Genomic DNA, 12788 nt, shown 5'->3' with positions numbered 1-12788 from the left:
TGTGTGTGTGTGTGTGTGTGTGTGTGTGTGTGTGTGTGTGTGTGTGCATGTGTCTACTGAGAGAGGGCTTGTTGAACCTGAAAATGTGTGATAAAGAGCGATAAACACACACATGCACACACACACACACACACACACACACACACACACACACACTGACGACTTAAGATCATGGCCTCTGGCATTGCCTGAGGGTTTTACAACAGCATCAGCGGCAGCCCAGTCTCATGTCAAAGCGTGTAATGGACCCACCGATCCAGTAGAAGACAGCATGTGTGGGTGACGGTGCTTGGATATACACCAATTACATTGCTTTCCTCCAGCCTCCACTGTCGTCCTAGTTCAATCAATATATTGTAGGACGATGGACGCTACAGTTACAAACTTGTCTGCTCCATATAGCAGCAGCTGCAAGTCTTATAGGACACCGGACAACATTAATGAGGCAGAAGGTGTTGGTCACTCACTGAGAAGTTGGACCTGTGCCGCCTGTCGACTACAAATCTTCATCAACAACTCCTTTACTCCCACAGACCATTGAAAAGTACTCCCTGACATATTTTAAATTTATCAGCTGTAAACAAATGCTGTTATTGACCATTGTTTTGCTCAAGTCAGTTTGTGATTTGGCAGTGAAATGCTCTTAATGTAAAGATGCAGCAGTAGGAAATGTTAATATTTGTATTTGCTGTAAATGAATACAGCGCTCTACTAGTGAGTCTTTTCTTGTAAAAAGCCTGGTGTACTGGGTATAAACTTGATGATGATAGTTTTAATTTGAATAAAACCTTTATCTTTGAAGCATAACCATACAATGCATATATGTTATTGTTAACTTTAGCATGGAAAGATAAGATGTTGTTTTCATTAGCAGGCAATGCATAAGGCAACAGTGATGTGGTTGACCGATGTTTTTTTCATTGTAGTCAACAGATGTGGGGAGTTCCTGCCAAAAATAATTTTTTTTGGTATCAATGAAAGAGATTGGGATTATAAGACACTAACCTTGATAACAACAGTGACTGATCAATTTCAGTGATGTAAAAAAATGTCAGCCTTTTAAAGTCACATGTCATTTATATTAAATCTGGCTTCTCAAGACATATTTACAAATGTGCCTATATTTGATTATATAAATGAGGGCTTGCAGACATATTTGTAACAATATGTACAATGATGCTGTCAGAAAAAACACGAGTTATGAGTGTATATTTGAGCTCTCTGGCTTGCTGCTACTAGTCTTGGACAAGATGGGTAGCCTGCGTGTTTTGTTATCATTTGTGTTTAAGATAGCGCTTGTGGATGTGCTTGCAAATGTGAGTGTTTGCCAGCAAAGTATCAGTCTTTGTATTTCCTCAGACAGGCGCGTTTGACCTTGGAACAGGTCTTCAAGGTCATCCGCTGCCTTCTCAAATACAATCATTCTCCAACATGGAGAGCCAGCGAGGGAGGGTGGCAGAGAGAAGATGGAAAGAATTAGGAAAGGATGGGAAAGAGAGAGATAAGGATGAGAGGCAAAGGATAGCGAAGGCATGCGATGAATGAAGGGAGAGGGGGCTGGTGAGCATGGAGGGCAGGGCAGAAAACGGAGGAGGAAGGAAGGAAATGAAGGGTTTTTTAAGGCCAAAAGGAAGAAGAAAAACATGGGATGAGGCACATGGGTGGAAGAGCGAATGGGAAAGCAATGATAATAGTGCCAGAGAACCACAGAAGACTGTGTACAAGGTGTGTGTGTGTGTGTGTGTGTGCGCGTGTGTGTGTCGAATGCTTTGGATAGATAAGAGAGTATACAGGAGCTGCAGATTCAGAGAAAGATGGTGATGAGGATGGGGGGTGGGGGGTTAAGTTTATAGAGACTCATTAATTCTTTGGATTAACATTTGGCATCTGGAGGCAAGAGACGATAGAAAGTGATACGCAAGGATCTGAATAATGTATGCAATATCAGCATAGTAATTACATTGAAGAAATGAAGTAACATTAATGTAGGGGAAACATTGTGAATATAACTTTCTCATAGGTAGATATAGTACATGCCTGAATATATGCGTGTGATATGTGGATTTAAAACGTTTCTTCTCTATCGGTCTTTTGTACAAAACTCACCCTATAGCACAAGTTTAACACAAGCATCTGTTTCTGTGAATACCTAAATGTCTAGTCCTTAAACCTAACTTTCAGAGAGAAACATTGTCTTATAGTTAGGCTATTACAGTACCTATGTTTCTGTGTCTTCTGTGTCTGATGCTGATTTAAATGCATAAAATAATCCCTTATGGTATAAAATGCAGAAGTAGTTTGAGGTTAACTGTAGCACACTAGAGATATTATGTTTAGGAATGAGTGGACCCAGAATGCAGCACACAGACTCAGAAACACAGGGGAAACACATGGGTTATTGCAGGGACAATGACAAGAATTAGGATAATCTTATAATCATCATCAATTCATTTTGTCTTTTGTAAATCATTATGATTTCAAGCTAAAGGTCCAGTCACCATGGAAATTAGAGGTGAGGCAGAAAGAAATCAGACACAAAAGATAAATAGAGGTGGATAAATAGTTATTATGCAGTGCAGCATAGCAGCCCAGATGAACTGTGTTACATAACATGTTAACTTATATTATAGCAATGTGAAGCGTAGTGAAAGGTCAAGTGCATAAAAAAATTATTTACAGGCAGATAACAAAAGGCTTCATAAACAAAATTTGAGCTGAGGAGGAACAGCGGCAGAAACACTGTCATTACAACACACTGATGTCTATGCTTTAACAGACAGGAGAAGTTGTAAAGTCTGGCATTTCCTGGAATTAAGTCTTTGTAGAGCACCTCGGGGAGGCCAACCTGTAGCTGAAGGTGCTCATCTGCTTCACTAGTTCTTGCGAAAGAGATGGGAGGTGTTGTCCATTGTCAGCATTCTTCTTCAATCCACCATCATCCTCTTCTGCTATTGGTCGTACCTAGAGTATATGCATTCTGTGTGCATATATCTCACTCTTTTGATCACAGTATATGCTGTCAGTCTGATGATAATGCACACACATGGCTGAGGTTGGGTTTCAGTGTTCAGTATCGGCATCATCCACTTCACAGTGGTTAATATTCCTTTGTTTCACTCCTTCTCTCCCTCCCTCCCTCCCTCCCTCATTCCTCTCTGTGTCGCTCAGTTCAGTTCAATCCAATTCAGCTTGATTGGTTTTATTGACATGAAATGTGACATGTGTCACCCAAGCACGCTCCAACAGAAACTGATCAATCCCTCCATAAATCAAGATGTCAACCTTCTCTCCACTGCTCCCTCTTTACTCTCGCTACCCTTTTGTCTGTCTCACTTTCCCTCATTTATTTCTCCGATTTGTTATCGACTATTAGGATTCTGACACCACCGATTCTCTCTCACCCTTGTCTGTTCTCTCTCCCTTTTTCTCTCCATCGTCTCTCTCTTTCTGCATCTCTGGAGCATGACAAGCCCTGTGTCTATTTAACTGTCATGGCCTTGGCAGGGTTGAGGAACATGAAGGTGAACTGGGTTGGGGAGGGCAGCACATAGAAAGGTATAATGAATGGAGGAGATGAGAATGACAGAATCTGCTGACATTTTGACTGTTTTCTCTGGCAGTATTGCCTAAGGGTGAAGATTCAAAGTGGGTCATGGGCCAGTTTCTGTTGGGTCCCCATAAAACAAGAGCTGTTCCGTGTTTTAATGAGCCTGGGTCACAGGACTACATCTACTCTTGGGCTCAGATTTTAAGAACTTATGTTGTGGGAATCCATTTAATGGCTTCTTTTACGTTAGGTCGATGGTTTACCAGCCACTCTGCTTCCTTGGCTTTATCCATGATATCTATGAGGGTGTTTTAAAGAGAGATTTCCTACTGGCAAATATGTTTGTTAAGGTGGAAAAATGTTTGAGCTGTTGCCATGGTAAAACAGGTTGAAAGCCTTTACTGGAGGATGTATGTGGAAGGGAATGTTCTACCTGCAGTAATTGTGTGCGTGCACTGATGCAGTTGCACAGTTTTGTGTGCTTGCATTTTAGCATGTGTTTTAATTGACAAGACTTTACACACAGATTACACACACACAGGATGTTTCTGAGCAGCTCAGCAGGTAACCTAATCAATTTAAATTGTAAGGTGTGGGTCTAATGCTACCTTAGGTTGAGTGAAAACTACACCTGTGGAGAAAACCACAACCACATCTCTGTGACCTGGGGCTATATCCATTGTAGAAAAAAGGCTAATAGTCATGCATACATAAAATGAAATTCATTCAAATATATCCTACAGCTGATTATTTATAATAATAACTAAAGGGATTTGAACTTAGCTACTAACTGACATTGAGCCTCCTTTGTAGTATGATTTGCATGGCTGGAAATAAAACAATAATTTCTGTACGTGGATAGGATACATACATAATGTATAGTAGGTAAGAATAAGTGATTTTGCCAACAACTTCCTTGAGTTTACATAGGTTCTAGTGAGACTGTTCATGTGTTATCAGATTAGAAAGTTCCAGGCTAAATGGTTATCCTATCCTTCAGATACAGAAAAGATTTGCATCACGCCTTGAGTGAGTAATTACATTAACTGATTTTATGGAACAAAACGTTAAGCCGTCATGTCCAGTGCAGGTCAGCTTTTCCTTCTCCTTGTAGCTACAAGCAACAGTTTATACTTACATTCTAAATTAATAGCTAGTAGAGCTGAAACAAATGAATTTGTAACAATTAATTAGTATTGCAGCTTGAGTTGCACCAGCTATAGTCTATTTATCAAGTAGTCGATTGACACACAATTAATCTGCTGCTATTTTGATAACTGATGAATCCTGTCAGTCATTTATCAAGAAGGTATTTTAAATATTTTCTTGTTACGGCTTCTTAAATGTAGAAATCTGCTACTTTTCTTTGTCATATGTGACAGTAAATGAAGAGTCTTTGTGTTTTGGACTGTTGGTTTGACAAATGAAGCAATTTCAAAACCTTGCTTTGGGAAATTGCAGTGAGGATATTCTGATTATTGACAGATTAATCAACAGATGAAAACAATTGTTAGATACAGTCTTAATTGTATCTTATTCCTAGCTAAAATAACAAACATTGGTATCAGCTTTTAAATTTTGACGATTTTCCACTTGAATATAATTGTCCACTGAATATTTTGGAGTTATATTATGAAATAGACTGTTGATTGGAAAAAAAATAATAATTTGAAGACAATCATTTCGGCTTCAGGATATTATTATGGCCATTTTTCACTGTTTACCAACGTTTTTTAGGCTCAAAATTAACTGCTTTGAAAAAAACATTGGCAGATTAATTAAAATAACTGTTTATTGCAGCCCTAATTTTGTGTAACAGCATTAAAAGGAATAAAATGTCTATCAGCAATGTTCCTCTGCATTAATGATTCCTTATTAATGTGGATTGATAGACACAAATTCGTCATAAAGAGTGTGTATGTCTGTGTATGTCTGTGTGCTAAAGCATGCTGTTATGTGTTCAATTAGCCATGTAATCCTGTAATCTTGTGTAACTCTGTGTTTGACACAGTGTGAGTGTCGGTTTACCCCCGGGGTATTACTATGTTTGACATTTAGCTGCACATTGTTATAGCACCCCAGATGTGATGTGGGGTAGTGTTGGAATTGGTGAGAATTAAGGAGAACTGGTAGAGAAGAAAACCAACGGGATGGCGAGGAATGGGAGGAGATGGCAGGAGGTTGGCCTTTACTTAATAATGTTACATTTTTGTTTTTCTGTGGGTGAAGCTGTGACTGCAGGGAATGAGGGTTAAAAAAAGACAGGGAAGGGAGACAGGGGAAAGGGAGGGAACATGTAATTGCATGTAATAGACCTGATAAGAGTGACAAGAGGATGAGGATGGTAATTGAGAAGGATGGAGGAAGGGTAACAGGGAGAGGGAAGGAAAGGAAAGGAGGGGAGAAAAGACACAGAACCCCCTGTCTCAGTATTTAAAATTTTACTGCCTGATTTGCTGCTGTGAGATTGCGGGGGTAGAAGAAGCAAGCAGCTAAAGGGGGGAGAGGAAGCTCCACAGAGGGCAAGCAGAAGGCCCCTTCAGCTTTGCATTTGATTGCATGTTGTAAAGTATTGCAATATGTTAGATGAATACGAAGGAGAGATCAAAGAAGAAGAGGGCAGAGGGGCATAAATGTGAAGAGCACTCGGCGAGAAGGGATTTTTGTTCCTTTTATATTTTCTTCGTAAAATTTGACCCGTTGCAGTTGTTTTTGTTCTGTTTTTTTAATCATTGAAACTATAGATATAAATATAGGGATTAAAGAGAGACACAGGAAGCAAGAGGTAAAAGGGACAAAAGCACAAAGGGGTACAAAGAAACCATAGGGAAGCTGTGGGTGTGTGATCTCTATGCTGCAGGTCCCAGTTGGATTTTGTCAGGTGATGAAACAAATGCAGTCACCACTTGTGAGGGGGAAGTTTGAAGTAAATGGAAAGTGGTTGTGCACAGTGATTTGCATCATACAGGGGGTGCAAGTAGGAAGTGCAGAGCTAAACTTAGAAAAGCTACTTTTCTTTGGTTTCTTTGGTTTTGACTGCAGTAATAGCTAGCTATTAATCCTGAGAGTAGGCTCTTTGTTCATTTTCACTCTGCTTTGCAGTTACTCATTCTGTATTTAATCAAACAGGTGCTGATTTTATGATTTTGGTTTATTTCTATATATATATATATATTTATATGTATATATATATTTCTCTCTCTCTCTCTCTCTCTCTCTCTCTCTCTCTCTCTCTCTCTATATATATATATATATATATATATATATATATATATACATATATACATATATTCATTGTTGTGGTATTTTGGCATGCAATGAATTACCTCAATATCTGTTCTAGCATTGAATAAGTACCCATGATGCAATAATGACATGATTGCGATATGATGTTTCATATTCACTTTTCTCAAAATAGTGACAAATAGGCTTATCTGCAAATTTCAATATGGATTTTCAGGAGAGTATCCTGTGAAATCACAATACTCTGTGGGTGCAGACTGACTCCTTTCTGTTTGGATTTTGATCTAAAGCTGAGGAATATGTGTGTGTGTGGGGGTGGCTGGGTTTTTGTTTGGGAGTGATTGGAGCAAAGGTGTATTAATGTGAGAGAGTGTGATAGTAATGTAAAGTAGCATGGAGAGTGTTTCAGAGAGTGAGAGACAGAAACAGGGTGGTAGAGAGACATATGATGGGCTTACTGAGTGAGCGGGAGAGAGAGCGAGAGAGAGAGAGATGTCTCACACATAAATCCCAGTTGAGACCAGAGCGAAGTAGGTTACAAGCTTTATCGATTTTGATGATGGTAACAGTATGAATGTGTGTGCGTGCATGAGTGTGTGTGTATGTGTGTGTGAGGGGAATGAGGGGAAGGATGGTCTGTACCATCTGTCTCCCACTCCTCTCACTGAGACACTAATTACAGGACTTTACACTTCGCTCCACCACGCTCATCATGGGCCTGACTACTCGACACACACACACACACGCACACACACACACACACACACACACACACACACACACACACACACACACACACACACACACACACACACACTGAGATACAGCAGCAGTCAGGGATTGTGGGACCTCTTCTACTTTCAGTGTACATTTTTCCTCTCCCTTTCTTTCCCCTTTGCTCTCTGTGTGCTCTTTCCCACCATCATTTGCCATCTTTTATCTCTCTCATTTTCTCAATCTGTCTCTTGCACTTTTTTCTCCTCTTTTTTGACCTCTTCGTGTGCTTCATCAGTTAAACTAGAGCACAGATCAATGATGCCTAATTAGACTGCATTGTAATAATGACAACACGCTCAGTAAAAAGGAGGAGGCATTAGAAGATATAACAAGCTCATTGATTGAGAGAAGAGAGAAACACTGGTAAAAAGGGACAGAAAGAGAGAATTTTGATCTTTTCTTCAATCAACACAGAGAAGGGAAAGAGATAAAAGGGAGAGGAAGGGAAATTAAAGAGGGGAATCCTATCATATTCTTTGCCAGTGTGTACAACCCTTCATTAGCATAAATTCCAGGTCACCCACTTTTTCTGGCAAAGAAATGGGTGCCACAGTAGGGAGACGCTTTCTCTGACATAAATTTGAGCTTTTTGTGAGGCACACGATAGCAGGCAAGGTATCGCAGTGAGCATGTTTTGAAATCAGCAGGGATCAAGTCGTTAACGGTCATTTTTTACACCAAAATCATCGTCTCTGTGGTAGAATGACATCATTTGTGATGGCATGTATCCTTTTTTGGTTTACACAAGTCGTGACTTGAACTGAGACAATAAGAACTATCATTATGCACATCTTCCATTATACTGTATGTGATTTCATGTATCTGTCTTTACACACAGATATCCATGTTCCTCTGCTCTTCAATCATTAGTGTGAGTCAATTCAAAACAAAACAGAATTAACTTAATTGTGTCATCCTGATTTACAGGCAACTATGGTGAAAGTGGGATGGAAGCATTCAAGGACATGGCGGCCAAAGAGGGCATCTGTATCGCCCACTCTGGTAAGATACACAGGTCAAGATAACTACAGTAAACTAAGCAATGATAATCTAAAACATTGCAGTTATAATAATCTAAAACATTACAAACATTACTGTACTCAAGGGTTTGTTAACATTTTCACTTAAACAGCAATAAGCAGCACTAAAACAAGGACACCATGGTGTCGACAGTTATGAATTTAAAAGCTGTCTCAGGTTGCAGACATCCTTTAAAGATGCAGTACATTTTACAATAAAGGTCGGCCTGTTGTTTTATTACCCTGTGACACATTTCACACTGCGGTGTCAGGTGGATGACACTTTAGGAGAACTGAATAACATAAGTAATAAAGTAGAGAAACTGTGACAAGAAACAAAAGACAGCCAACACCTCACAACACATGATGCAAGAGCGATGCAAACGTATTACAACCATCACAAACCACATCTGCATGTGTCTGTCACGCTGTCCCCAGGCAAAATCTGGAGCAATGCTGGAGAGCAGAGCTTCGACCGGCTGCTGGAGAGACTGATGGCCCACCTACCTAAGGCCAGGGTGGTGGCATGTTTCTGCGAAGGCATGACTGTCCGCAACATCCTCATGGCCATGAGACGCCAGGGACTGGTTGGAGAGTTCCTACTCATCGGCAGGTCAGTGGAGATCACTTGTGGCACATTATGTTGCGTAGTGGTAGGTTGCCCTATATGAGGGAAATTTAGGGTTTCCCCCAACAACTTCTCTCTGATTACATGTTGGACAAGTTACTTACTGAAGTAATATAATGGAGATTTATCAATGGGTCCTTGATTTCCTCTGTTTACTCTTTGCCAGTGAATGTTGCCCAGTTAATGGATATGATCGGATCAGTATAACGGAATCCACTGAAAAAAAAATCTGTTTTGTAACTAGCGTGTTCCATGATATTTATAGCCAGGCAACTATATTCAAAATATGTGATCTTGGGGATTTCAGTCACTGGATGTTTTGGAGGGCAGATGGAGAGGCAAAGCAGTGGCTCTGCGTGAGCGTAACCCTCTTAACGAGCCATTGATGATGATAAATGCAGAGCTATTAATGTTAAAATAAGCTCAGCTAGTAAAGATCTACTCAAAACTTTATGTAACCAAGTTCTTTGCATAAAATGTGAATCTAGAGCTGCTTAAGTTCTCCAACATTTTCCACGTTATCCTGCACACTTCCCCAGATGATTGTGACTGATTGAGCCATTTGCCTCAAACATTTCCCAACTGACACGTTATTTCCTAATTTTGTGGAATTTTTAAAAATGAATTGCCATTATGCAAATGGGTAACACATCTAATAGACCAAACATTGTAATTAGCTCAGCTGAGTTAGACAGATCCAGACATTTCGTCTTTTTGATCAGTTTAGTTTCTAGAGTGTTTATTCCAGCACACCCTGGTAATTACAGTGGCAGCCAGGACTCCGCATTCTTTTTAAGACTCCTTTTCAAACATGTTAATTTGGCCAGTTAATTTTGAACTCTGTGACTTGTTAGTGAAAGAAGTTTGAGATATTTGCCGTGTTGGCTGTGCCTCTGTAAAATGGTAGATTAGTTTTCTGCATATAACAAAGCATGAAGCCTACTGAATGGTGCTCATAGACTGTACATCCAAATAACAATAGACGTTCACAAAAACACACACAGACCCACGTGCTGTTTTGAATTTTGGAGGTGGTTTTCACATTATGCTTCGTTCTCACTTATATGAATTCCTCCTACAGTTCACTTGAACAGTTCACCAAATGAACTGTTTTAATATACATCTGCGGATATGTATGTGTGTGTGTGCATGTATGCATGTGTGTGTATGAAAGATGCCTCTCAGCTTATTGAGTTCTGGTTTCCATGTCAACTGTGTAATATACATATGATGAATAATGCTTTGAGAAGCTTCTCACGTGTTTACCATTCAAAAGCCATAAATCTAATTCTATTTAATTCTATTCTACTCTCCCCCCCAGTGAACTGCGCTGTGTAACTATATCATAGCAGTTTTGTTGCCATCACCACCATGATGCTTATTATCACCAAGCTCATCTTATACATCATCATCTTCATCTACATCATCATCATCGTCATCCTGCTGCGAGTGAGGTAAAGTCTAAAACCGTACTGAAAATGCTGTACTTCCTGTTGATTTGATTTGTCTTGCCATTAGAGATGGAAGTGGAAGAAGGGAAAGAAAGATCCGATCAGAATGGATGAGCTTAAGTCATAATGTTGATATCCTGTCATGGGTTAAGTTGTTTTTAAGTTGTGGCTATATATGATACAGAGGGTGTTGGGGTTAGTGTCAGTCTAAATAATATTACTCAGGAGCCCATCTATTTAGAGTCCTGGCCCAAAGCTACAAAACCGAGGAAAAACCCACTACAGTGCTCTCCCCACCTCTAACAATTACTGTGAATGTGCCTTTGAGCAAAACACTTAACCTCCAACTGGTCCAGTGGAGCAGCTCAATGGTTCGCAGTAGAAATATATGGAAGCTCCTAAATGGGAGTGTGTGGAAGTGGATAAAAGTCAAAACAATTGTCATACTCAGTCAGAGTTAGAGGGGTGAAAAATTCTCATTCACTGCTGCAGAGACCTGGGGTTCAACTCTGTGCATTCCAGTAAACCCAATTTGTGGTTTTTGGCAGGTTCTTAACCTTGTCGCTGGTTTGTCATGTTTCTCTTACTTGTTATTCAAAGCACCTGCATGGAGGTAGGATCAGGGGTAAAGCAGGAACCTCTCTCTTGTGAAGCTCATTGCTGTCAGGTACAAAATGAGTCAGCTGGTGTAGCACATGGCTGTCTTAACTCCTCTGAGGACTGCAGTTCAGGGGAAAGTGGACATTCCCAATTTGGATGAAAAAAGGGGAAAACATATACAGCTAAATAAATAAAAGATAGGAAGGATGACAAGACCATTTATTGTTCACCACACTGACTAGAAAATTGGCACAGCCATTTGTGATTTGTTCCATTTTAACAACAACAACCACCTAGAAAAGTGTTATTTATTTGATATTAAATCTAAGAAGTTATCCTAACATCACTTACAGCCAAATTAAATGAACTTAGTACAACAGTTTCCTTCAATCATGCACCATATTGATACCAGTAGAGCATTCTCCCTTATTTAATGTTTATAGTAAGTTGTCACTTCAAACTTTGTGAACTAAGTGAAAAGGAATTTACATCGACTACAGCTCTCACATCATTTGACTTTCCACTTGTGTGAAGAAAGTAGTTTTCTAAGGCTGAATTTAGACCTTAATGGTTTCTTAAAATTGATATTTTTTGCAGCACATCTTGTACTCCTTCGTCAGCGGCCAGTCTGTTTTGATTAGGTGGGTTAATTGAATATCAGCCTTCGTTAGCGTCAGCATCATAAACGGACTGTAGCTGTAAATTAGAGATGGTCACGGGTGGGTGCCCTGCTCACAGGAGGTCTGTGGAAGGAACTTCTGATTAGCCCAGTTGGGCAGACACTCGTTTAACACCAGGATAATTACATTACCACAAGAGCACACAGACGATTATTCAGTTACCTAGGGCAGATATGGTCATTAATGGAGTAGAATACCACAAGCTCTGTAGATCTCCTGATTACATTTCTACTAATTTAAATGTTGTGGGAGAAATGTATGATCATTAAATTGAGATGTGCTGTGAGCTGGATGCCAACAGTAATTAAAGGTGAATGTCAGATTTTTTTCTGACGTCTGTCTGTATTATCGCTGCTAATATTGTCCTACATTTATCAATATAGACCTACCTCTCTGCTCACCCAGGAAGCAAAGCTACGCTGAGGTCATGCTCAGGGTCACAGGCTTCTCTGTGTGCAGAGGTTTCTCTTTTTCGCCCTACAGTCATAGTGGAACGGTTGTATTGAGCAGCTGGGGAGATAAGGTGTGATGTCTCCCAGACAAACAAGGTCACGTTCTTGTTCCTCTTGCATCTAACCTTCAAAATATCTCATACGAGAGATGCACTGGCTCCATGGTAGACCAAACTCTATATTCTCCCATCAAGTACAACATGATTTACTGCAGATAAGCTTCATTAAATACACACAAAGCAAGGCATCACATGTCCTGAATCTCCTCTCTTACCGGGTTAATCAGATAAACGAAAATTCATTAACACTTGCCGGCTTCTAATTTTTTGAATTAGTCACTCTCTGATGATTTCTGGTCCCCAGTTTGTGAATTTCTTTGATCTTGATACTT

The 12788-nt window shown here is 39.8% G+C and overlaps 1 protein-coding gene across 4 annotated transcripts in view; it reads left to right on the top strand.

Moving 5' to 3' along the window:
- Positions 1-12788, top strand: part of grm5b (glutamate receptor, metabotropic 5b) — a 70035-nt gene that overhangs the window by 9296 nt on the left and 47951 nt on the right. For all 4 annotated transcript variants that reach the window (XM_030398400.1, XM_030398430.1, XM_030398419.1 and 1 more), the window contains exons 5-6: positions 8495-8569; positions 9025-9199. In XM_030398400.1, coding sequence (XP_030254260.1) covers positions 8495-8569; positions 9025-9199 — 250 coding nt within the window. The remainder of the gene's footprint in view (positions 1-8494; positions 8570-9024; positions 9200-12788) is intronic.

The sequence above is a fragment of the Sparus aurata genome, chromosome 2 (assembly GCF_900880675.1).
Source record: "Sparus aurata chromosome 2, fSpaAur1.1, whole genome shotgun sequence".
NCBI lineage: Eukaryota > Metazoa > Chordata > Actinopteri > Spariformes > Sparidae > Sparus > Sparus aurata.
Note: the sequence above shows the minus strand (reverse complement) of the source record. Positions and strands in the feature narration are given on the sequence as shown.